This window comes from Artibeus jamaicensis, unplaced genomic scaffold (genome assembly GCF_021234435.1).
Source record: "Artibeus jamaicensis isolate MK-2021 breed Jamaican fruit bat unplaced genomic scaffold, CSHL_Jam_final contig_391, whole genome shotgun sequence".
Taxonomy (NCBI): Eukaryota; Metazoa; Chordata; class Mammalia; order Chiroptera; family Phyllostomidae; genus Artibeus; species Artibeus jamaicensis.
Window position 1 is genome coordinate 29,718,680 of NW_026521814.1, and position 26,893 is coordinate 29,745,572.

At 35.3% G+C, this 26,893-nt stretch overlaps 1 protein-coding gene across 3 annotated transcripts in view; it reads left to right on the forward strand.

The window, feature by feature from the left end:
- The window catches only part of LOC119065497 (MOB-like protein phocein), a 54,026-nt gene extending 30,289 nt beyond the window's left edge, over nt 1–23,737 (forward strand). For all 3 annotated transcript variants that reach the window (XM_053665066.1, XM_037167567.2, XM_037167566.2), the window contains 6 exons: nt 7,357–7,457; nt 11,235–11,277; nt 11,469–11,555; nt 20,064–20,143; nt 21,152–21,263; nt 21,389–23,737. In XM_053665066.1, coding sequence (XP_053521041.1) covers nt 7,357–7,457; nt 11,235–11,277; nt 11,469–11,555; nt 20,064–20,143; nt 21,152–21,263; nt 21,389–21,520 — 555 coding nt within the window. In that variant the 3' untranslated portion in view covers nt 21,521–23,737. The remainder of the gene's footprint in view (nt 1–7,356; nt 7,458–11,234; nt 11,278–11,468; nt 11,556–20,063; nt 20,144–21,151; nt 21,264–21,388) is intronic.
- Nucleotides 23,738–26,893: the final 3,156 nt, after the last annotated feature.

A 26,893-nucleotide genomic window follows, 5' to 3' on the forward strand; every position in this document is an offset into this window, starting at 1 on the left:
CCCACTCTCTAAAAAGTAAATAAATAAAATCTTTAAAAAAATTTACTTGCATATGATAGGGCAACTCAGTTAGGAAACTATTGTGAGTGGATGGAGTCTACTGTATGATAAAAATTCATTTAGCTGCCATCAGTAAGAAATTTACTTGCTTAAAAAATTCAAATGCTGGCATCATCCATAAAAATTTAAGAGGTGTATTTCTGTTGTTGTAAAGTTGAACTACTAAAACTTGTTTACTGAAACATTTTGACTTGCATTAATGCTTTGTGTCCCTGTATTTATATTTTAAAAAGTCCACACACAAATAAAAACGGAAAAACTGCCAATACCTGATTTCTGTCCTCTTGTAATTTCTGTTTCCACTTGTAATCATATACTTAAGTGCCTTTTGACTCCATGGGGGAAAAAATATCTAATGTTCAGAGCTACCAATAACAGGGAGAAGAGAATTTTTTTAAAAGAATAAAATGTTTCCCATCATAGTGTATTCTTAAGTATGCTTTCCATGTATGTGGTATGCTAGCTGGATGTCTTTTGGCATAGATAATACACAGGTTGGTGTCTTCAAAAAGGCCAACCTGATAGGCCTCACTTGCCTCCTGCAAAGCACTAGTAGCTACACTTTGGAAGCACAGATCTGTTTTTGAAGTCTTGAGCAATTTTTGTACCAGAGGCTGGAAGGGAAGTTGACGAATCAGAAGTTCAGTTGACTTCTGATAATATCTGATATCACGAAGTGCCACAGTACCAGGCTTGTAACATGAGGTTTCTTTACCCCTCCAGTAGAAGGCGCACTGTTGCAAGCAGCTTTGGTAGCCATTTGCTTCCTTGGTGCTTTTCTACTGGTTGATTTGGATTTGCTGGCAGCCTGCTTCTTTCCAGCGATGGTGTAGAGACCTCTTTACTTACTCCCTTCTCTGGCCGGAGCTCAGAGAGCTACAGGAGAAACTGGCATTAGAGAGTGATGACTGAGGCTTTGAACACCTTTTCTCTAATTCTTTATCTGTAGTTTCTGACAGTTTATGTGTGTCATTTGGATTTCTTTGGGTTTTCCTGTTTCGTGTTCACTCTGCTTATTTTTATTGTGATTGTACGTATATATATCTGTGTGTACATATACGTGTATATATGTATAAATCTATGTGTATATAGTGTATGTATATATATATATGTGTGTATATATACACATAAATATACAGGGTCTGACACAAATAATGCCCCTTTTTTGTTATAAAGTTTTATTACAAAGTCATAAGCATGTAATTCTGAAACATAATATCACACTAAAGCACACCATATGACATTTTAGGTGAAATGTTCAAATTGCTTTCCATCTTGTGTGAGACATTCATGTAGCCCACCAACTGCATTCAAGCAGGTGTTACTTCTACTGGACCCTGTATATATAAGATTTATTATTTTTGCCATTTGAAGGGTACAGTTTAGTGGAGTTAAGTACATGCACAGTTGTGCAGCCATTACCACCTCCATTGTCTCAAGAACTTTTCATCTTCCCCACCTGAAACTCTGTACCCAGTAAATAATAGTAACTCCCCATTAGCCATTCATTTTCTTGAATTTGTAGGTTTACATCTTTTCCTAAGTTGGAACCTTTTAGCCTTTATTTCTTCAGATACGTTTTTTAGCACCACATTTTTTTTTTCATGGGACTCTGGTGACATGACTTTTATTATGTTTTTTTTTTTTTTATATCCTCGCCTGAGGACATGCCTATTGATTTTAGAGAAAGAGGAAGGAAGGGGGAGAGAGAGAGAGAGAGAGAAAGAGAAATAGCAATCAATTGGCTTTCCCATGCATTCCCACTGGCACCGAACCCACAACCTAAGCATGTGTCTTCACCAGAAATCAGATCCACAGCCCTATGGTTTACAGTACAATGCTCCATCCAACTGAGCCACACCGGCCAGGGCTGGTAACGAGACTTTTTTTTTTTAAGTACAGTATATTTTATTGATTATGCTATTACAGTTGTCCCATTTTTTTTCTTGCCTTTATCCCTCCCTGCCATGCACCACCCCACCCTCCAGCTTTCTCCCCTTGCCTTTGTTCATGTCCATGAGTTGTACATTTAAGTTCTTTAGCTTCTCCATTTCCTATACTGTTCTTAACCTCCCCCTGTCTATATTTTACCTACCAAATGTGTCTTATTTCCTGTACCTTTCCCTCTCCTACCCCTCCCTACTGATAACCCTCCATGTAATCTCCATTTCTGTGATTCTCTTCCTGTTCTAGTTGTTTGCTGTTGTTTTTTCTTTAGGTTCAGTTGTTGATAGTTGTGAGTTTGTTGTCATTTTACTACTCATAGTTTTGATATTCTTTCTTTTTCTTAGGTAAGTCCCTTTAACATTTCATATAATAAGGGCTTGGTGATAGTCTTTTAGCTTTACCTTATCTGGGAAGCACTTTATCTGCCCTTCCATCCTAAATGATAGCTTTGCTGGATGGAGTAATCTTGGATGTAGGTCCTTGCCTTTCATGATTTGAAATACTTCTTTCCAGCTCCTTCTTGCTTACAGGGTTTCATTTGAGAAGTCAGCTGACAGTCTTATGGGAACTTCTTTATAGGTAACTGTTTCCTTTTCTCTTGCTGCTTTTAAGATTCTGTCCTTATCCTTAATCTTGGGTAACTTAATTATGATGTGCCTTGGTATGTTTCTTCTTGGATCCAACTTCTTTGGGACTTTGTGAATGTCTCGGACTTGCATGTCTATTTCTTTTGCCAGATTGGGGAAGTTCTCCTTCATTATGTTCTCAAATAAGTTTTCAATTTCTTGCTGTTCCTCCTCTTCTTCGGCACTCCTATGATTCGAATGTTGGAACGTTTAAAGTTGTCCCAGAGGTTCCTCAGTCTCTCCTCATTTTTTTGAATTCTTATTTCTTCCTTCTGTTCCAGCTGGATGTTTATTTCTCCCTTTTGTTCCAAATCATTGGTTTGAATCCCTATTTCCTTTCTTTCACTGTTGGTTCCCTGTATATTTTTATTTCACTTTTCGTAGCCTTCACTTCTTCCTCTATTTTTTGACCATACTAATTTTTGTGAGCATTCTGATTACCACTGTTTTGAACTCTGTATCTAATAGGTTGGTTATCTCCTCGTTGTTTAGTTGTTTTTCTGGAGTTTTGATCTGTTCTTTTATTTGAGCCATATTTCTTTGACTCAGTACACCTGTTATACTGTAAGGGACGGAGTTTTAGGCATTCACCAGCGCAAGGCAACCTCCTTCGTTGCATTGTGGCACTGTATATGGGAGAGGGGTCAGAGAGGGAACAATGTTACTTGGTAGCTTGCTCTGCTCTCGCCCCACTTTCTGTCACTTCCCTTCCTACCCTCAAGCAAATTGGGCCCTTCTGGTGCTGATTGCCAGGAGGGTGGGTTTGTGTATGTTCTAGGGCCCTGTGGGTCTCTCCAGTGGTCACTCCTGTGAGATTGGGAGTTTCTCCTGCCACTGCAACCCCCAAAGATTTTTACAGGCAGAGGTTTTGAGGCTTTATTTCTCCATGCTGGGACCCTGGGTTGCACAGTTTGTCTTGTTCCCCAGTTGTTCCTTCTGATTTATCCAGGAATGTGAGATATGCTGGTCTGCCAGCTGCCACTTTGCTTGCCATTATCTACTAGCTGCTGCCTTGCCAGGTGTCCTCTCAGCCCTGGCTGCCTGTCTTTGCCCCTCCTACTGGTCTGCATGAATGTTTCTTCTTTAAATTCTTGGTTGTTGGACTTCCATACAGTTTGATTTTTTGGCAGTTCTTGTTTTTTATTTTTAAATTGGTTGTTTTTCTTTTGGTTGTGTGAGGAAGTGAAGTGTCTCTACCTACACCTCCATCTTGGTTGGAGCTTTTGACATGACTTTTAAATCTATTGTAGTCTCATAAGTTCATGAGGCTCTGTTTGTTATTTTTATTGTCATTATTTTTATTCTTTTTTAGTTCTGGTGTTCAGATTGGATAATTGCTATTTATATATCGTCAAGTTTATTGACTCTGCTATATCATTTCCATTCTACTGTTGACTCCAATGAGTGTCTTATTTTGGTTACTGTATTTTTCAGTTCTGGAATTTCCATTTGGCTCTATGTATTTCTTTGCTGACGTGTTTTTGATTTTTTATTTAAGTATTTTCATAATAGCTGCTCTAAACTTTTTGTCAGATAATACCAACATCTGTATCATCTTGTCATTGGTGCCTTGTAACTGTTTTCCCACGATAATTGAGATTTTCGTGTATTCTTTGTAGGCCAATTAATTCTGGATTCTATCCTAGACATTTTGAGTATTATATGGAGACTCTGGTCTTATTTGACCTAGTAGAGAATGTGATGTTTTCATTATAGCAGGCATTTGATCTGGTTAGTTACCGACTGCAAGTTCTGACCCAACTGAGGTTTCAATATCAGTTTAGTTTTCAAATCCTTTGCATTACTCCTTCAGTGGTTGTGTGTGTGCACCAACCTGTGGTCAGCCTAGGTGTAGGTATATCCATTAGCTCAGTTCTTAAAGCCTATTACACTGGAATTAGGATCAGATCTGTGCCTGTACTCACACACAGATCAGATTCCAGCCCAGGAGTTCATAAACAACTTAATGAGATTACTTTTTTGAGCTTCCTTGTTTCTTCTGTCTATATGATACTTTCAGGCCACACCTTATTGGTCCCCTAGCTTGAAACCATTCCTGGAATTGTGCTGCAGTTGTCGGAAGGCAAAGAGAGAAAAACAGGCTTAGGTCTTAGCAGTAAATGGAGAGGAAGGGTTCTCTTCCTCAGAATTTTGTCCTGTATTTTTCTGTTGCCAGCTACTTTTGCTGTCCCTGTGGAATTGTCTCAGGCCTAGGCAATGGAGAAAAAGGAGAGGGGGCAAAATCCAGGTGATTTATTTCACTCACTTTGAACTTTAGGAGTTCCTTTTTCCATTCCTTAAGCAAGAACTAAATATTGATAGTTCCCCTTGTATCTATCTGTAACAAGAGTGCTGATTTTTCGTTTGTTTGTTGGCTTTATACTGAATTGAGTTCAGGCCAGGGGATATCAGAGATGAAAAGACATACGCACAGCAAACATACTGCCAGTTCTTTGGTAGTTTGTATTCTGATTTTTTTTCCTGCTCCTCTTTCTGATATTTGCTTTTCAGAGACCTCAAATAGCTTCACCGTGCATTCCGACCAGACTTTTATAGTTTTGTTCAGTGGGAGAGGAAGGTTGATATGTGCTTACTCCATCTTACCCCAAACTGGAAACAATAAAATGATTTTTGCATGGTGTTTTATTACTATGTATTTTATTCTTTCCAAATGATTTCTAAAAACTGCTGTAGAAAAAAAAGTCATAAAGTAATAGTAATAGTTTATTATACTTATAGCCCACAAGAATAAATCACATATATCTCTGCCTTTTTTCATGACCTAGGATTTATGCCTTCTTTTTTAAAAAAGGTTTTATTTATTTATTTTTAGAGAGAGGGGAAAGGGAGGGAGAATGAGAGGGAGAGAAACATCGATGTATGAGAGGTACATCATTTGGTTGCCTCTCACATGCCCCCAACTGGGGACCTGGCCTGCAGCCCAGGCATGTACCCTGACTGGGCATCGAACTGGCTACCTTTCAGTTCATAGGCCTATAGTCAATCCACTGAACCACACCAACCAGGGCGCCTTCTTTATTTTTTTTTTAATCCTCACCTGAGGACATTTTTCATTGTTTCTTTTTAGAGCGAGAGGAAGGGAAAGAGAGAAACATTGATGTAAGAGAGGAGCATCCATTGATTGCCTCCTATATGACCCTAGACAGGGGATTGAATTGTAACCTAGGTATGTGCCCTGGACTGAGAATTGAACCTGTAACTTTTTGGTTATGAGATGATGCTTCAACCTACTGAGCCATTTGGGCCAGAGCTCATGCCTTTTTTTAATTTAATTTCAAAACTGGTATAGTATATTCTTGTGGAGGAAATGTAAAAAACCTGGGAATTTATCAGTACATACTGATAGTGGCTGAAATGTTATTTCAGGTTGATCAGGTTGTAGTATCAGGTGGAAGTGATAATGTCTTTGGAAGCTTACTGAAAAAGATTCTTTTCAAGAAATGTATTAAGTTCTTAGAAACATAAAGACCACTTTTATGAGGGTCTCTTGGATTTTTCTGTATAATTCCTTAAAGATTTCAAATCCTGTTTCTTAAATAATAGTTGTTCACTTTATCTAGTTTCAAAAACTCTTAGCATTAAAATTCACCAGCAAAAGTTTTTAGAGTGGTAGCCCTGACCACCTGTAGTCAGTAGGTTAGAGCATCGTCCTGATATGCCAAGTTTGCAGGTTCAGTCCCCTGTTGGGGTCCCTGAGAGGCAACCGATTGATGTTTCTCTCTCACATCTGTTTCTCTTCCTCTCTTTCTCTGTTTTCCTCTCTGAAAGTAAATAAATTAAAATACAATTCACAGGGTTGTACAACCATAACCACAATCTAATTTTAGACCATCATCTCCCGCCAAAGAAACATTCCCATTAGCAGTTATCGCCATTTTTCTTTGTCTCTCCTCTTCTTCCTTCAGTCCTAAGCAAGTACTAATCTATTTTTTGTCTGTATAAATTTTGTCTATTCTAGATACTTTGTATTAATGGAATCATATAGTATATGCCACTGTTGCATTTTTAAAAATATTTTTTTAATTTATTTTTAGAGAGAGGGGAGGGGAGGGAGAGAAACATCAATGTGAGAGAGAAACATTGATCGGAGGCCGCTCATACATTCCCCGACCAGGACTGAACCTGCATCCCAGGCATGTGCCCTGACCAGGAGTCGAACCAGTGACCTTTTGCTTTGCAGGACAATGCCCAACCAACTGACCCGCAATGATTAGAGCACCACAGTTATATTTATGTTATCTATATTTTACATTCATATGAAAATTATGGTTTGAAGTTTTGATCCAAGTTCCACTCTTGGTAAATATCGTAGGCAATTTTGTAGTAAATTCTATCCCAAAGAAATTGAATTGGAGAATAGGTAAGGGTTACCTCCTTTCTTCTGAATTACATTACATTCTCAAGGCTATCTTATCGGTTCTTGGAACTGTGGTCAAATGACGTATAAGGAAAGCAATTTTATCATAGGCTAATTGCTATAAACGAGTTTAGTCTTTATGGCATCTCATCATCATTATAATGAAATATTACTCAAGGACCAGCTGTACTAATTATGAGTCTGTACTTTGTTTTCTGTTTCATTTATAACCCAAAAGTTGAACCACAAGAGCAGTTATATACCCCCAAATTATATTTACATTTAATATAAGATTTATTGTTAGTATAATATTTTAATTAACTATAAGAACTTTTTTGTTTATAGTATATTCAACAGAACATAAGAGCAGATTGTTCCAATATTGATAAAATTCTTGAACCACCAGAAGGCCAAGATGAAGGTGTGTGGAAGTATGAACATTTAAGGTAAGTCCTTAGATATATCAAAACAGTAATAATACTTCTATTAGTAAAATAATCTTTAATATTAATGATTATGAATTATAAGTAAAATTATTATATAACTACAGATCAAACAAATTCTAAAGCTTTTATATTTTCAGTGTTAGAAGGGTTTTCAACTTTATTTACTAATTTTTCTCTACATTTATGGATTTGGGCCTTATTATCTTTTTATATAGTTTTCCTTAATCACATCTTGCAACCATAAATGCATTATTTTCATTTACCTACTCATGAGTAACTCTGTTTCTCTATAGAGGTATATCAAGTTCTTCATATGGGCTTGGTATCTGATGAGTTATCTGTTAACTACTGTGAATTTCCAGTCTTCCCTTTAGTAAATACAGATTAATTGTAATCCTGAAGTAAGGAGTTTTGGAGCTTTTCATAATATCCTTTGATATTATGAGTATATGACTCATACTTAACTAGAGTTAACTTTAGAAGCCCGTTGTATCACGAAGTACTAGGTTGTTTCTTGAAGTTATAAACTTTCTAATATAAATGGGAGCTGAGATAAGTTGATGGGTTAAATATAGAGAATGTAGTATGGATATATGTTCATCAGGGTTTTTAAAGTAATAATTATAGTAGAAATATGACTTTTCCCCAGTAAATTAGACCACATTTCCTGGGATGAGTGCCTCAACCTGTATATAGATAAGGTACTTTTCTTTTTGATGTTGCAGGCATGTTGTCCAGATTTTGCAAATATATAATGTCATAACAGTTCAGCAATTTCAAGATGATAACATTTCTTTGTACTCTGCCAGTTTCTTGTACAAATCACTTGACTATTTAATCTGGTTTTTTAAAAATACATCTCAATTCATGATTGAAAGTATGAATATGTAGATATTTCCCTATCCTTGTAAATCAAGATAGAAAACACTTTAGTGCAATATATCCTTTGTCTTATTTTAAACTTCAGAATTACTGTCTAGTAGGAATAATGATGAAAATAAGTGAGGATTTCTTCTCATTCTTTTTTTTTTTAAATATTTTATTTATTTATTTTTAGAGAGAGGGGAAGGGAAGGAGAAAGAGTGGGAGAGAAACATCAATGTGTGGTTGCTCTCTTGAGTCCCCTGCTGGGAACTGGCCTGCAACCCAGGCATGTGCCCTGACTGGGAATCGAACCGCGATACTCTGGTTCGCAGGCCCGCGCTCAATCCACTGAGCTACGCCAGCCAGGTCATTCTTTTTTTATTGTGTTTTTTTCATTACCATTTTAATTCCCTTTACCCACCCCCCCAATAAGGATTTTTTATGTAGCATAATTTCTAACAAGCGAGGGCTAATTTTAGTTTATAAGGTTTTTATTTTAGATCTAAGAAAACCTTTTTCTCCCTATTTAGCTTAGACTATGAAATATGTGTTATACAAAACTTACAAAGTTGTTCTCACACATATTTTTTGTCCTTGTGCTATTGTTTTTACTTTTGTTATTTTTTCTGGAATATTAGTTAGTCTTTGGTTTTGTATTTATGCATTATGCATCACATGAACATATATTTGGTTCTTTATCATACTGTATACATCTTTATAGTTGACCTAGAAGAGTATGCGCTCGATGTTATTGATTTGAGGCTTAATCCTTAATGTTACTGGTTAATGCATTTGATTATATTATGATGTTAATGGGAATTGGGTCCTGCGAGACGTAGTCTAACCTCCCACTTGCCCATACTGAATCTGTGTAACTAGGAAAAGATGCCCCTTCATTTGAGTGGGTGCAGTCTCATGCCAGGATTCATGGCTGAGTGACTAGGTCGTTAAATAACTGACTTTCAGCTCTTGCTTTACAACTTTATGTTGGCCCTGTATTGAATTAACCTGAAGGTGTTAAGTTTGCACTGTTTACCACAGATGGTGTCCTTAAACATTTCCAAATTAGTTAAATTTTGCTGTTGGCCATAAGTGGGTTGAACTAGATGAGTAACTTGTAACAAATAAAAACATGTAACATGCAGTCTACAGATAAGGGCCAGTAGAAGGTGATGTGATTTAGCAATAATATTATTTTTGTAGTCCAAGAACAGCATTATTATTGGGCACCTGGAATAAAATTATAGACAACTTGGAAATACGACTGTTGTCTTTTTATTTGTTTTCTTCAATTGTAACATACTTCTTCTTTTTTTAATTCTCACTCAAGAATATGTTTGTTTATTTTAGAGAGGGAGGAAGGGAGAGAGAGAGAAACAAACATACATGCCTTGAATGAGGATTGAACCTGCAACCTAAGTATGTGCTATGATGGGAATTAAATCCACAAACTTTCAGTGTATGGGATGATGCTCCAACCAACTGAGCCACCTGCCCAGGGGTATAATGTACTTTAAATAAGTAAATAAATAAATACAGTATTTTTAAAAGTTTTTCTCTCATATACGTGCATTTTTTTCATCTGGGACTGTTTTACCTACCGATTACATATGTTTTAGCTTTGCTTAAAAGCTAAAGTGTTCTCATTTCTTTGATGGGGAAATATAGTAGTGATTAACTAATTTGATATAGTTTTTAGAGAGAACACATTCAGCATTTAGACAATTATAAAGTAAATTATCTTTGTGACATAGAGGATAAATTGACTTTGTATCAAGTAATAAATCTGTTTAAAAAGGATGATCTTGGCCCAGTAGCTCAGTTAGTTAGATCATCCTCCAGGGATGCTCTGAGGTTGAGGGTTCCACCCCTGGTCAGGACACATGCAAGATGCAAGCAATGAATGGATAAATTAGTGGAACAATAACAAAAAACGATGTTTCTCTCTTTCTACTCTCCCTTCCTTCTCTCTCTCTAAAAATCAGTTGAAAAAATGATGAGCTCAATGTCATGGAATTTCCTCCATTATTTAAAAGTATTTTTTGAGTATGTCACTATGTTTCAAGCATTGTTTTAGGCCATATAATTCTCAGTTTGGAAATTTTAGAAGGAAAGTATGTCATGAAAAAATACCCACAATCTGAGACAAAAGCAAGTAACAAAATTGTGATCTCAATATATTTTAATCTGTGGATAGAAAATCAAATTTGCTGTAAACAATAGTTATCTTTGTGATGAGGTGGTAGAATTATGGAGGACTTTCTTCTACATTGTTTGAAGTTTTTATAAGGAACATGTCCTTTTTAATCAGTAAAACTTATAAAATAAAGGGAAATATAAAAAATGTAGTGTTCTGTATATGTTTATATATGGATATACACATACATGATTTTCATATGAGTGGAATCTTATTGTGAATGTGAACATGTATCCTTTGTATATCCTTTGCCAGTATTTTTCTACTCTCCAGTTGCTAATCATTTTGAATGTGTAAAAAATTTTTTAATGTATAGATAGTTTCTGCAAACATCTTTATATGTACATCTATCTGCGTGCAGTTCTGATCATTTCATTAGAATTGTTCTTAGGAGAATGACTTAATAAAAAATAAACACTTCCTGAGTGTTTTGGTAAATATTTCCAAAATGCTTCTCGGAAAAATTATACCAATTTCCAGTGTTAAGAGTGACCGACTCATTGAACTCTGATATTGAACATTTTTAGGGTCTTTAGTTTTGGGTTTTGTTTTATTAATCTGTATGTCTATGTAAGAAATGTGCATGTAAAATCAGGTAGTGTTGATAATGATGAGGGAGGATGGATGGTACTGATCGAGTTCTGTTTTTACAAAAATATTCTAAATATAATGTGGAAAATAGATAAGACTTTTCATTTATATATTTGCATTTTTAGGCAATTCTGTCTTGAGCTCAATGGACTAGCTGTCAAACTTCAGGTAATATTTTCAAGTTAAAGCAATAATGGAAAGTTCTGATTTTTCTTCCTGTTTTTGTAACTTAATATGCTTATAAAGACTTATCCAAAATTTCTAATTATGCTAGAATTTTACATGGAAATATAAAACCCAAACGATAAACTTTTTAGTTGTTATTTTACATATTAAAGAAATGTAACTATTTTTAACAGAGCGAATGCCATCCAGATACATGTACTCAGATGACAGCAACTGAACAATGGATTTTTCTTTGTGCAGCTCATAAAACTCCAAAAGAGGTAAGATTTTATAAAATAGAATGGCTAATAAAATTGACATAACTTAAATTTCTCCAAGACAGTGGTAGACAAGTTTTTAGGGTTTAGTGCACTGTTTATTTTGCTACTGAGTCTAGTGTTCTTTGCTGCAGTGTTATTGCCACAGAGTGATTTTAGGATTTCTTTATGATAAATATTATTTTCTGTAGTTGGGAACTACATAGGCTAGAACTCATTTTATGATTTATTGGCTATCATGGAATAAGATCTGTCAAACTGTGTTGATAGCTAATGTGTAAAGGGGGTACATATACTTATTTAGATTTTTGGTTCAGTATGATTTCTTTTTTTTTAGTTTTGTTTTTCTTCCTTTTTTTCACAGTATTTCTTTGAATAGGAACAACTGTTGGTGATTACTAGTTGATGCTTACTCTATTAAGTAGAAATGTTACTTTTGAGCTTTTTAACTTTTTTTGATTGTTTATTCTATTACAGTTCCCAGTTTTTTCCCTTTTGCCCTCTTCTACCCAGCCTTCCCCTCTACCCCAGTCAGTCCCCACTCCTTGTCCATGAGTCAGTCATATATGATCTTTGACTAATCCCTTCCCCTTCCTTCTTCCATTCCCCTCTTTCTCCTTTCCCATAGCTATCAGTGCATTCCATGTTCCCATTCTCTGGTTCTGTTTTTCTTGTTAGTTTATTTTGTTCACTGGATTCCAGGTATAAGTTTGGTCTCATGATATTTGTCTTTCACCAACTGGCTTACTTCACTTAGCATAATTGTCTCCAGTTCCATCCATGCTGTCACAAAGGTAGGAATTCCTCCTTTCTCTCTCTCCTGTCTTTCTTTCTCTTTCTGTGTTCTAAAGTCTACTTTATATTACTATTTTAAAGTATATTTTATTGATTATGCTAGTACAGTAGTCCTAATTTTTTGTCCCCTTTGCTCCCCTCTACCCAGTACTCCTCTTCCCTCCAGCAATCCCCCACACCGTAATTCATGTCCATGTGTCGTGCATATAAGTTCTTTGGCTTCTCTATTTCCTATACTATTCTTAATATCTCCCTATTTTGTATCTATCAATTATGCTTCTTATTCTCTGTATTTTTAGTCCAATTCTCTCCCTTCCTCCTCTCAACTGATAACCTTCTGAATGATTTTCATGTGTATGATTCTGTTCCTGTTCAAGTCGTTTGCTTTGTTTGTTTTTTTTTAGATTCACCTGTTGATAGTTGTGAGTTTGTTGTCATTTTAATGTTCACAATTTTGGTCTCCTTCTTTTTCTTAAGTCCCTTTACCATTTCATGTAATTATGGCTTGGTGGTGATGACTTCCTTTAGCTTTACCTTGTCTGGTAAACACTTTGTCTGCCCTTTCATTCTAGCTTTGCTGGATAGAGTAATCTTGTTGTAGGTCCTTGCTTTTTATCACTTTGAATACTTCTTGCCAGTTCCTTCTTGCCTGCAAAATTTCTTTTGAGAAATGAGCTGATAGTCTTATGGGAACTCCATTGTAGGTAATTCTCTTCTCTTGCTGCTTTTAAGATTTTCTCTTTAGCTTTAACACTTGGCATTTAAATGATGTATCTTGGTGTGTTCCTTTTTAGGTCCAACTTCTTTGGGATTCTCTGTGCTTCCTGGACTTGTATGTCTATTTCCTTCCCCAAATTAGGGTAGTTTTCTTTTATTTTTTTCAAATAAATTTTCAATTCCTTATTCTTCTCTTGTTCTAGCATCCTTATGATTCAGATGTTGGCAGTCTTGGAGATATTCCAGAGTCTTATACTCTCTTTTTTTTTTATTCTTGTTTTTTCATTCTGTTCTGGTTGAATGTTTATTTCTTCTTTATGTTCCAGATTGAATCCTGGTTTCCTTCCCTTCACTGTTGATTCCCTGTGGATTTTTCTTTATTTCACTTAGGGTAGCCTTCATTTCTTCCCTTATGTTTTTGCTGTACTCAATGATTTCTCTGAGTATTCTTATCACCACTGTTTTGAACTCTGCATCTGAAAAGTTGGCTATCTCCATTTCACTTAGTTCTTTTTCTCAAATTTTGATCTGTTCTTTCATTTGGGCCATATTTCTTTGTTTCTCCAACGTGGCAGCCATCCTGTGTTTGTTCCTGTGTCAGGTAAAGCTGCTTTGACTCTCTTAGTGCATCAGTTAAATTATAAGGGGGCAGGGCCTTTAGGTATTGGCTGAGTGGGATAACCCATTTCATCCTTTGTGGCACTGCTTATGGGTGAGGGGTCAAAGAGGGGACATTGCTTTTGCCTGGCCTCTGGAGGCTTGCCTGGTGCTCATCCTGTTTCCAGCCACTTCACCCACTTCCTGTATACAAGTGGTGCCCTTCTAGCTGCTGCTCTGGTGATGATTCCCAGAATTGGTGTGTTTGCGTATGTTATAGGACCATGTGGGCCCTTTCAATGGACTTTTCCTGAGAAACCTGCAGTTTTTTCTGCTGCCCCAACCCCTACTGGATTTTACTGCCAGAAGTTGTGAGGCCTCCTTGGTGCTGGAACCCTGGGCTGTGGGGTCTGGCCTGGGCCTGGGATTGCTTGCTCCCAAGATAATCCCTCCTGATTTTTATCTACCACATGTGAAGGTGGGACCTCCTGTTCTGTCACTGCTGCCACCTCTCTGTGCCACACTGCATCCTCTCTTCCCGGCTCCCTGTCTCCACCCCTCCTGTCTGTTTGGATGGATGTGGCTTCTTTAAATCCTGGTTGTCAGATTTCTATACAGTGCAATTTTTCTGGCAGTTCTGTGTTTTTTGTTTTGAGGTTAGTTGTGATTATTCTTGTGGTGCAAGGAGGCGCAGCGTGTCTACCTACGCCTCCATCTTGACTGGAAGTGAGCTTTTTAACTTTATTTGTCAATATTTTTTATCTATATTTCATTAATGTGTTTTACTGTTAAGTAGAAACTCACCATTATGATTTTGCACTTTATGTTTGGTCCTACATTAAAAAAGTTATTCATGTTTTTTTCCCTCAGTTATTGTCAAGGTGAGAATATAGGAAGTAAAAATTATAGAATTTTTGTTTTAAGTAATTTCTTTATATGATATTCTGGTACATACTCAGTTTTCTTTAGTTATGTCAGAAATGTACTTTGTAAGTGGTTTATTTAAAAAGTATGCATTACTTTCTCCTTGATCTGTATTCCCTTTTAATCTGCAGTAATTACTTCGTACTCACCACTGATTTGATTGAATATAATTGGGTTAGGCCAGTTCTGTGGAAATATAGAGCTCCAAATAATTATTATATTTATAAACCTTTAATGCTTGAAGACAAATGACTCTCTAATGTCAAAATCAATATATGGTGTTACTTTGTTTGGAAAAGCTAAATTCTCTAAAATAAGGAGTATCTGGTTCCTGTCAAAGCAAATAGTACTGATTTGGAAGACTGATTTCATTCAGGGTGTTACTTTTTATATTAATAAATTGAAACAATATTGAGATTGTATGTCATTCTATATCTGGGAAAATCTACGTAGTACTTGATAATTCAATGAAATTGGGTACACAGTATAGTTAATGATGTGATCATTATAATTATGAAACTGAATCAAAAAGGCTAGTTTTGTCTGTTAGTAAAGATGCAGTATCCAGTTTGATATATTTTGAAATTTATATGTACTTCCATTGTCATATCTACTTTTTTCTTCATTAATGTTAGATGTAAGACAGGATAATCATGAGCATTAGGTCCTGTGTGAATAAATCTTAAAATTGCATCATTCTTGCTACAGATCAGTTCCTTTGAATTGTCCATGTGTTCAGGTAGAATGATAGAATTTCTAAGTGGTAGCTATATGGAATAGATTGCTGTAAAAATATAAACAAAAGAAAATCATGAAAGGACAGTTTTTAAAACTCTTGGTATAATTGGAAATAATAGCAACTGACAGATTGGTGCTAAGAAAGTTGCTCTTATGAATTAAAAGCACTGGGTAGATTCTGAAATGGAACAGGCAGGACACTCAGTACCCAGTAGTGCTTTACTCAGTGTCCTTAAGAATTAAAAGACATTAGCCCTGGCTGGCTTGGCTCAGTGGATTGAGCGCAGGCCTGCGAAATGAACAACTGCGCTTCGATTCCCAGTTAGGGCACATGTCTGGGTTGCAGTCCAGTTCCGGGCAGGGGATGCACGAGAGGCAACCATACATTGATATTTTCTCTCCTTCTCTCCTTCCCTTCCCCTCTAAATATGAATAAATAAAATCTTTAAAAAAAAGAATTAAAAGACATTGAAAAGCATGTCCTTTAGAGGCATTGCAGCAAATCATTAATTGTACAAATAGCGATTGTAAGTGACAAAGGTTGTATAACTTATGTCTGCTGGCCCTTTTAGTCACATGTATATTGTGATCACTTGCAGTAGCATTATGAGTATATATTTAGAAAAATTGAATTTTTAAAAGCTTGTGAACATATTACTTACTATTTTGTAACTTGCTGTGCTTTGCCAACTTTTTGCTGTTAAACATGATGCAGAATGGGAGTAGTTATCTGAGAATTATTTTTGTGGGGTGGAAGGAAGCAGCTAAAACAAGGAAAAACTCTTCCCCAACTCCCCCCTCCCCCAGAATTCAGAAATCAATTAAAGATCTAAAGTTATGCTGTCTGATACAGTAGCCATGAACTACATGTGACTCTGGATCATTTCATTACTGGTGGCCCAACATGAAATGTGTTACAAGTGCAAAATACATAGTGATTTTAAAGACTTAGTAAAAAAATATAAAACAGCTCATTAAGAGATAACTGGATTTATACATAAAAAAGAATAAAGTTAGACTTCAACCTCACATAATGTACAAAAATTAGCTCAGAATGGATTAAAGACCTAAATGTAACAACTAAAATTATAGAACCCTGGAGGAAAAACATAAGTATAAATCTTCATGACCTTCGTGACTGGGCAGTGATTTCTTGAATACGACACCAAAACAATAAGCAGTGGAAGAAAATACAGGCAATTCAGATTTCATCAAAATTAAATTTTTTTGTGCTTCAAAGGATACAGCTAAGAAAATGAAAAGACAGCTCACAGAATAGGAGAAAGTATTTTTGTAAATCATACCTCTGATAAGGGTTTAGTATCCAGAATATCTTAATAACTGTTACAACTCAGTAATTAAGAGACAACTCATTTCTGGCTGATGTGACTTAATGGATTGAGCACTGGCTTGTGAACTGAAAGGTTTTGGGTTGTATTCCCAGTCAGGACGCATGCCTGGGTAGCAGGTCAGGTCCCCAGGTGGGAGTGTGCGAGAGAGAGCTTATAGATATTTCTCTCCTTCTCTTTTTCTCACCCTTCCCCTCTCTCTAAAAATAAGTGAATAAACTTTTTTAAAAAGTGGGTTTTTTTGTGTGTGTTTTTTTTTTAAATAAGACAGCTCAGTTTGTCCTGGTCAGGTGGCACAGTTGGTTTGAATGTCATCATGTACAGTAAATAGACTTTTCTGTAAAGAAGATATACAAATGGCCAGTAAGTACATGAAAAGATGTTCAGCATCATTAATCATTAGGTAAATGCATATCAAAACCACAATGAAAATGGATAAACAAAATGTGGTATATACATTCAATGGAATTTTTTTCAGCCTTAAAAGGGAATGAAGTTCTAATACACGGTACAGCATGGATGAGCCTTGAGGACATTGTGTTGAGCCAAACAAGCCAGACACACATGGACAGCTCTTTTATGACTGTACTTATATGAAATATCTCAAAGGAGCAATTAATAGAGACAAAAAGTAGATGAGAGATTATGAGGAACTGGGGAATGGGAGTGTGGGAAGTTACTGATTGATGGTATGGAGAGTTTCAGTTTGGGATGATGGAAGTACCTTTGGTCAGAAACAAATAGTGGTGTTGGTTGCACGATACTGAAGTAATCAATGCCACTGAATTGTACATTGAAAAATAGTTAAGCCCTGACTGGTGTGGCTCCGGCATTGTTCCTCACAGCAGAAGGCCACCGATTAGATCCCTGGTGAAGACCTGGGTTACAGGTTTCGTCCCCAGGTGGCGCACATACAACAGGCAACTGATTGATGTTTCTCTGTCACATCAGTATTTCTCTCCCTCTCTTTCTCACTCCCTCCCTCTCTCTCTAAAAATAAATAAATCTTAAATAAAAGTTAAAGTGGCAAATTTTATGTTCTTTATATTTTGCCACAGTTACTTTAATGGAACAATGGCATACAGTTCACCCACTAGCATGACTAAAATATAATAGACAGATGACAACAAGTATTGGCCAGGATGCAGAGAAAAGTGCAACCCTTTTACATTGCCGATGGGTTTGTAAAATACTGCAGCCACTTAGGAAAAACAGTTTGGAGGTTCCTCCAAATGGTAAACATGGACTTGCCATATGACTTGGTGATTATACTTGTAGATATATTCCATAAGAAATGAAAACATATATCCACACAAAATTTTTACATGAATGCTAACAGTGACATTATTCGTCATCACCCAAAATGGAAACAACCTAATTTCCATCAGTTGATGAATAGCACACAAACAAAAATGTGGTAAATATGCAGTGGAATATTATTCAGCCATAAAGATGAATGAACTCTATAGAGGGAGAAACATTTTACAGCATATTGTATACAGTAAAAACATTAAAGTTTAGAAATATTTCAAATAGAAGTAATGAAGTACTGATTTATGCTACACTATGGATGAGCCCTGAAAACATGCTGAGTGACATTAAAGGCCAAATTCTCATATTTTGGAAATATCCAGAATAGGCAAATTCATAAAAGGCAGCAAGTAGACTAGTTTTTGCTTAGGGTTAGAAGGAGGAGAGAATGAGAAATACTGGGTTTCTTTGTGAGGGTGATAAAAATATTCTGGAATATAGTTGATGATAATTGTACAATTTTTTGAATATACTGAAAACTGAATTGTGTATTTTAAAACCAATTTATGATCTGTGAATTTATTTTAATTTTCAAATACCCTCAAAAAGATGGTTAATAATTTTTACCAGTTACATGTCGAAATTGTAATTTTGGCTATATAGAGTTAAAATACATTATTAAAATTAATTTCACCTGTTTTCTTTTTACTTTTCTTTTTTTTTCTTTTTACTTTTTCAATGTGGCTACTAAAAAATTAAAAATGCAATGTATGGCTTGTATTATATTTCCATTGGACAGGTGCTGAGTTAAAGGTTGTAAAACAGTCTCTAATGACCAATGTGAGAAACACTGTGACTTGGGGTATTTATTTTTGACCAAGTCATCTGTAATTGTATATGTGGAGAAAGATAATTTTCTCAAAAAATATTGCTCATGGCACTGTTTTAGGCAATGAGTCTAGTAACCTTAAATTCCTGTGGATGCGTAGTTAGGAAGATACCTTTTTTTTGTTTGATAATCTTTGTACATTTGCCATGGCACTATAATAAGCCCTGTTTAGTAGTTGCTACTTTACATTTCTACCTGCTGCCTTCAATCTCAGCACTTGAAAAATATTCCAGTTACCGGGTAGAGTTAGCATCATTGTTTTTCTTTTCTCTATTTCATTTTTTCCTTCTTCAAGTACATGCGCAGTTCATTCTCACTGCTCCTCTTCTTTGGTCCTTTTCCTTGTCTGCCCTCAAAAGAACTGAGTGAGGAGATCACTTTGTAGTTTTATTTTTCCTTTAGAGGTTTGCTGATTTGCCATGAGACAGCAGGTTTCATTGTTTTTGATAAATAGAATAGGATAAGACAGGTTTATTAAAATATAAGGATACAAATATCATGTTAAATTTCAAAGGAGGCTCAAGGAGAAAACTGTTTAGAGCCCTGCTAGGGTAACAGGCACATAGTGAAGGGTGCTTTCTAGGACGGTAAAGACAGTGCTTGCTCGAGGTATTTGTGAAGAGAGGGAGACTTCCGGGCCTCTTGGTAAAGTGTAAATCAGTGGACCTGATTTACAATATATTCCTACTATAAACATGTTTCAGAGTCCTTCCTAACTATATAATCTTGCCTAAGTCATTGATGATCCCTGCTGCTGTGCGTCATTCTAACGCTCTCCCTCTCGGTCTTTTGAGTGTCGTTATTTACATGCTTGCTTACTTGAGTCTCTATGATCTTTTCTAAGCTGGATTTCTTACTTTGAAAGATTACTTATCCTGCCTACAGATAATTTTAATACCTGGAAGAAGTCTGTGCATACTCTGTAAACTGACCAGTGTCTTTTTCCTCATTTGTAAAGTCAGAGGGTTAGATTAGATAATCAGGTGTTCTTTCCGGTTCTATATGTTATTTTCTTCTAGGTACAGTTTTGCGAGTGAGAAATTAAAAAGACCTCTCCTAGAAGTCTGATATTGTTTATGTGGATAGTAAAGCCTTGTCTATTGATGTAACATTGAATTTTATTCATTGCGATATTGTAAGGTGATTTTTTTTTAGGATATACTCAGGTTTTTGGAATAAAACACATATAATAAATACATCTAGCCTAAGAGGTAGAGCTCTTTGCTGATGCATTTTTATGTTCTTTTATAGTGTCCCGCTATAGACTATACCAGACACACACTTGATGGTGCTGCGTGTCTTCTGAATAGCAATAAATATTTTCCTAGCAGGTAAACACAATTTTTAAACATGATATTAAACTTTTGGGGTTTAATTTAAAAGATTGTTTTTAAAACTAAAACTAGGGTCCTGGTAAATGTATTGTATTCTTTAAACTTTTTTTAAATTCATGTTTTGAAATTAGGGTTTTGGTTAAAGTTAGCAGAACTTAGCTCCCAAAGCTCATAGGCCTGATCAGTTGGGGGCAGTCCCTGGTGCTGTGTCATTGTTCAGGATTCTCTCTTTGATGCTTTAGCGTTGGGACGTTTACACACTTGCTTACTTCATTGAATCTCTGTGATAGAGGCAGCCTCCTCTTAGGATGCCCAAAGAGCAGACTTTACTTAGTCAGGCTGCTTGTTTTTAAAGGATTCCTTATTCTTGCCTATCAAAATCCTCATCAAATAAAATATAGGAGGAAGACTGTATACTGTAATATATTATTGGTGAGGTTTGTGACTGGTCTTTTATTCTATTAAGATGTTTGTTATCAGGTAGATCACTTTGGAAATTTTATTCCCCCATCTCCCCAAAATATTAACTCTAAAGAACTCATAAAATATGTTAAAAATACTGGGTTTTGCCTCAGTATCCTGTATACATTTTTTAAAAAAAGAGTATGAGAAATATGCAGGCAATTTTATTTCTGAAAACAAAAGTTATGTGGAATAAAACTAATCCCTTTTATTAGTTTTAGTTATCTCTAGAGAACAAAGTATTAATGTATGCGTTTGATTCAGTAAGTTTGATTTATCAGGGATTTACTTTAATTGCATTAAACTACAACCTTTAAAATGATGATGCTGGATTTCTTAGGCACTGTGGTTACATAGAAGGAGCACTGGCCCAGGAGTAAACAGGGGTTCTAGGCCCGCTCTTGCCACGTACCATTACTTTGATCTTGGACCAAGAAGTTATTTTTCCAAGCTGTCTGTTTCCATACTTGTGAATTGAGAAGATTAGAATATGTTGTTCCTAAGATCTGTCCAGCTCTCTGAACCTATGGTTTCTGTTTCTAGGGTTAGCATAAAGGAATCATCTGTAGCAAAACTAGGATCAGTCTGCCGTAGGATTTACAGAATATTTTCACATGCTTATTTTCATCATCGGCAGATATTTGATGAATATGAAGTAAGTATATTTTAATAGTTATCCTGATGCATCCTTATCAGAATGACAGTAATATATGCTGATATTTTGTCTGGTTTTTTGATTCGGCATAGTAAATTAAAATAACATTTTTTTTTTCGTTACAGAATGAAACATTTTTGTGTCATCGGTTTACTAAATTTGTGATGAAATACAATTTGATGTCCAAGGATAACCTGATTGTACCAATTTTAGAAGAGGAAGTTCAGAATTCAGTTTCTGGGGAGAGTGAAGCATGAAGGGAATCATATAGAAAAAACGTACTAAGCATAAAATTAACTTTCCTTATGTACTGTATATGTATATATCATTTTAGACATGTCAATCATGTATCCATATTAGAGCCTCTTTGTTTAGGATGTAGGTTTTTGTATGCTGAGTGTTGCCTTTTAAAATGGGGAAGACTTTTTAAGTTATTCATGAGCTGTATATTCACCGGTGTGGCACTCATGGTTTTTAAATAAGATTAGTATTATCTGTTTATAATGCCTGTTAATAAAAGAATTTACAGTTTGGTAAAATTGCTGCTAAACAATCATTGGATCACAATCCTCATCAAATAAACCCATCTATAAAAAGATGAGTGAGCTTGAGGTTTCGCACAAGCCATTTGCTAAAGAAATAGTGATGTTTTCCTTTAGTTTTACCCGAGTTTAGATAGTCTAGAAAATTCTGTAGTACACAGTTCAGTTGTAACTGTTAACTTTTCAAAAATGAGATAAAAGTTTTAAAATTCTGTTTATAGTTTTTGATATACATTTATGATTATGTGTATATCCAAATATAAATCAAATGAAGCATTAGTAATACTGAAATAATCTTAATGCTACATAAACTATATGCTGGACCCACATACTTGGAAAGGATTTACCTTTTTGCAACAGTGGACTGTTACATACAAGGCGGTGATAATGATAGGTGCGTGAATGATGCTCCCACTGGAAACCTACCCTGTCCTTCCCTTCTCCTCGTTTCTCTTAATGTCCACATCCCCTCTCCCCCTGCACTAAACTACATTAGCTGAGAAGCTTTTCACCAGACTGTGATTTAGTGGTGGCTTATACCTATTTATATTGTATTAATTGCTTACAGATTTATACCTCATGTTAGCAATTACACTACAGGAAAAATGTATTGGCATAGGCTCTTGCTTACCTTTGTTTTACAAAATTGTTCTATCTACTTGGAAAACAGTTTTTTAAATAGCTTGACTCATTCTGTTAGTAATGTTACTCTAACCATCAAGGCAGCATTTAAATCAAGTTGAAAAATATTGTAGTATTTATTTTTATGACCCTATCCTGCAAAGTGTATGTTTGAATTATATGCACGTAATATTTTTTTGCAATTATTTACAGGTTCCAAGGGTATTGATGAATAGTCATACATTTTTTTGAACTTTGTTATAATTCAGTGTATAACAAGGATTCAAATGCAGTTTTTAACAAAGCACTGGAGGTCTGATTGCTAAACTGGTTGCAGTGAGGCATTAAGATAGGCTAAAAATTGTACATGTAGCAAAGAAAAAAATACCTAAATCCATCTCTTAAACAGAGTTAACAAACACACGAACCTTTTCTTTCCGCTTAAAATGGTTATTTTGAAATGAAGATGCAAATGTGTTCATCTTACTTTATTTGTGTTTTTGAAATTTGAGGAAATATTTTATATCATATAATGAGTACAGCAAAAATGTAGGAAATAGTAACATACTGAGAGTGTGTATATATACTTACTACGCCTAACCCTACCAGTATATTTGATTGTGGAATAGTGCTGTTCTAGCAGCCAGTCATTATTTTACCAGAACCCGCAACTGTCTTTTAAGAGGTTTTATGGTTATAGTGAAAGGAATGTTGACTTTGAAATTATACATTTATATTAATATCACTATAAACCAATGGGATATTAATTTTTACATAAACTTGCTAAATACTGAGAGACTAAACTACTAAGTTAATAAATTATATATAGCAATGTAGCTGTTCTCTCTATCAGGGGTGTCCAGCCTGTGGCCCAGGATGGGTATGAATGCGGCCCAACACAGAATTATAAATTTACTTAAAACATTACTTAGTTTTATTACTTAAATATGTGTATTTTCTATATTAGTGATCACAAACTCGGGACCTGCTAGATGATTTTAAAAGATTACTGAAAGGGCCGCTGCATAATTAGGGTTATTATGTGAGGGCTTTTTTGCTTGTCTGTGGTTGCAGATATCATGAAAACTATGCATGGACCTTTCTTTTTATCATCAGTTTTCATTAGTGTTTGTGTGTTTAATGTGTGGCCCAGAGACGCCAAAAGGTTGGACACCCCTGCATTTAGATGGTGACTCAATGGATTTCTGTTGCAGTGGCTGGGATTGGTAGTCTGGCCAAGTATTTTGAAACACATTTTGAATAATATGGCTTAGTGTTAATGGGGAAATAAAAAATTTTTTTCTTATTCCATCTTCCCTGTGCTGTGTTTGGAATTGATTATTAAGTAAACAAACAGACAAAAAACCCAAAATGAACCATCAGTTTGTAGTCTTGCTTTGCATTCATATTGATGACATCTTTATACTCATTGCATGTGAATTTGACTCCCAGGTAGATCTAAATGGAGTAGTTACTGTTTTTGCTTAATACTGTTTACACACTTTTGAAAATATACATGTATATACCTAAGTGGTATTGAAAAATTACTGACCTTGGCAAACCACTGATTTATAAAGTAGGTGTTTGAGAAGAGGGAGATAAGAAAACTCAGAGTTCTGTGTAATCAGGAAGTTACGCTCCACATTTTGTTTGGATTGATTATCTAGTACAGCTCCAAAAGTTAAAATTTTTCTTTCCATAGAGTTATTTTGACCATGTAGTCAATGTGCTTTTTTCTTCTGTCATATCTGGGAAAGTAGCTAGCAATAATTTATATTCTAAGTATCCTAGTTCTTTGGTGTGTGTATGTTTTCTGTGACTTGGTCACATTTGCATTTCTAGAACAGTTTCTTAATTAAATTCTTAATGAGTTAGCACTTTTTTACTATCAGAATAACATTAAAAAATCCACGCTTACATTGTTGTGAAGGACTATGTTATGGTTTTAAACACATTTACTGGCCAGCTAACTCAGTTGGTTAGAGTGTCGTCCCAAAATGCCACGGTTGCAGGTTCCATCTCCGGTCAGGGCACGTACAAGAAACAACCAATGAATGCTTGTAAGTAGAATAACAAAAGTGGTGTTTCTCTCTCTCCCTTTTCTCTCTCTAAAAATCAATAAATAAAATTGTAAAAAATTAAACTTATTTACTAATGCCAAATTTATTGTAATAGAATTAATCATTTGTTCCCTGTGCACTTTGACCTGCTCATTGTAGGGTGACACCTTTTTTGCCTGAAGTTTCCTATAATTTTATTTGCGCATTAAGTTCTACATTTTATATACTTTGTTTTTGCCTACTTTTCAGATGTCCTAAAGGTTTCTTGGTGTAGTTATTCCATGTTATGCCAATGTTTCAGTAAAAGTATTTTTCATTTCTTGAATGCAGCTTATTGTTAATTAAGCAGACACTACAGATATATTTGTACAACACACTTTGCAGGTTATTTGAGATGGTCAAAACATCTAAATGTGTTTTCTGAAAAAATATGCATTGTTTGGCTAGTATAGCTCAGTGAATTGAGCACCGGCCTGCAAACCAAAGGGTCACCAGTTCAATTCCCAGTCAGAGCACGTGCATGGATTTTGGGTCAGGTCCCCGGCAGGGGGTACAGGAGAAGCAACCACATACTGATGTTTCTCCTTCCCTCTCCTTTCCTTCCCCTCTCTCTAAAAATAAATAAAAATTTTAAAAAAACATGCAGTATTAGGAGAGTGCACTGTAAAACCAGATAATACCAAAAGAATTGACTATTTTTTGGACCATAAGATGCATCTAGGTTTTAGAAGAGGAAAATAGGACAATATTTCACCAATGTAAATGTAAACAGAACTCAACAGCAGGATTAGCAACTATTATTCCAAATTTGGGGGGAGAAAAAAAAACAAAAAACGTCTTATAGTTAGAAAAATATGGTACTAAGAGCAGATGTTTTCAACTGGTATGCCACAAGAGTTTTTAAAATATACAACACCTGACTATTTAACCAGGGGCACTAACCTCTTTTTCCTTAGACTGTCAAATAAAAAATGACAATGACCAACACAATAGCCACCCAGTGTGAGTGAATCAAAATTATACCCATTTTTTGGTCAGATCGGCAAAAAATGTACTTTTAGATATACTGCAGAATTTTAATAATTGGTTTATCTGTCTTGTGAAATGAAAAAGGTTGAAAGTTACTGTACTAGAGGGTTATATTACTCATCTAAAAGACACATTTAGGAGCTTTATAACATTTGGTATGCATACTTTGTAGGATATTTTATATGGGCCGAGAACATAATTAATTAAACACTAAATTTTCATAATAACATTTCTAAAAAGAAAACAGTTGATATTCTGAAATGACATCCATGAAAATTATATATCAATTAAGTGTCTGATATTGATTCTAAGATTAATTATAGTATCAACATTCAAAATTAGTAAGATGCTCAGTTTTAAAAAATGAAATCAGTATTATATCCTGATCTGATTTCTCCTATAAACATCGGCAAAAGTAGTTTATAATTTCATAAGTAGTGTATTTACCTCTTTATTTTGGGCAGACCTCATGGATCCTTCTCTATCTTGTGTAGCAATGAGAAATTTTTACTTAAAAACTAGTTTGTTGCAGATCATGGGATTTTCTGCCTTTTTTGAAACTGTCAAGGGAACATTCACATAAAATATGGTTATTTGAAATAATTTTCTTTATTTACATTTTCCTTAATAAATATTAAAATCAGTGTTACTGATTTTAATATTTATTTTCCTTAGCACCTAAAAGAAAATGTGAATTTATTTTTTGTTTTAAAATTTTATTTATTTATTTTTAGAGGGGAAGGGAGGAAGAAAGAAAGGGAGAGAAACATAAATGTGTGGTTGCCTCTCCTGTAGCCCATAATGGGTGCCTGGTCTGCAACCTATGCATATGCCCTGACTGGGAATCGAACCAGCAACTCTGGTTCGCAGGCCAGTGCTCAATTCACTGGGCCACACCAGTGAGCGCAGAAAAGTCAATTTTTTAAAAATGCTGTATACCTTATTAAAAGTAAGAGGTTGAATTAAGTAGAAACCATAGTATTCTATCGTATTTTCCCCTATTCTCTTCCTAGATGAGATAGGCTGAGAGGAGTGAAAGGAGCAAGGGAACCCCCGAGATGAAGAAACTGGGTATGGTCATTACTGCAGTAGCAAATGAGATACTGTCTTCACCTAAGTCCAGTAATTCCATCAGTTTTTTTTCCCAGTGGGTAAAGTCCTAGTTAACTGACCTAAAAAATGTCTGTTTTTAAAACCAGGTGTATATACAGAGAGATTACGCTTGCCTTCATTTGGGTAATATTTAAACCATGTTAAACATTTGGTGCTTTTTGTTTTTTAAACATCGTCATTTTATGAAACAAGAATGAAGATCTTGCATTCTGATTGCTGAGATACCATATTAGTGATGAGTCTTTTTCAATGTCGTAGTTAAATT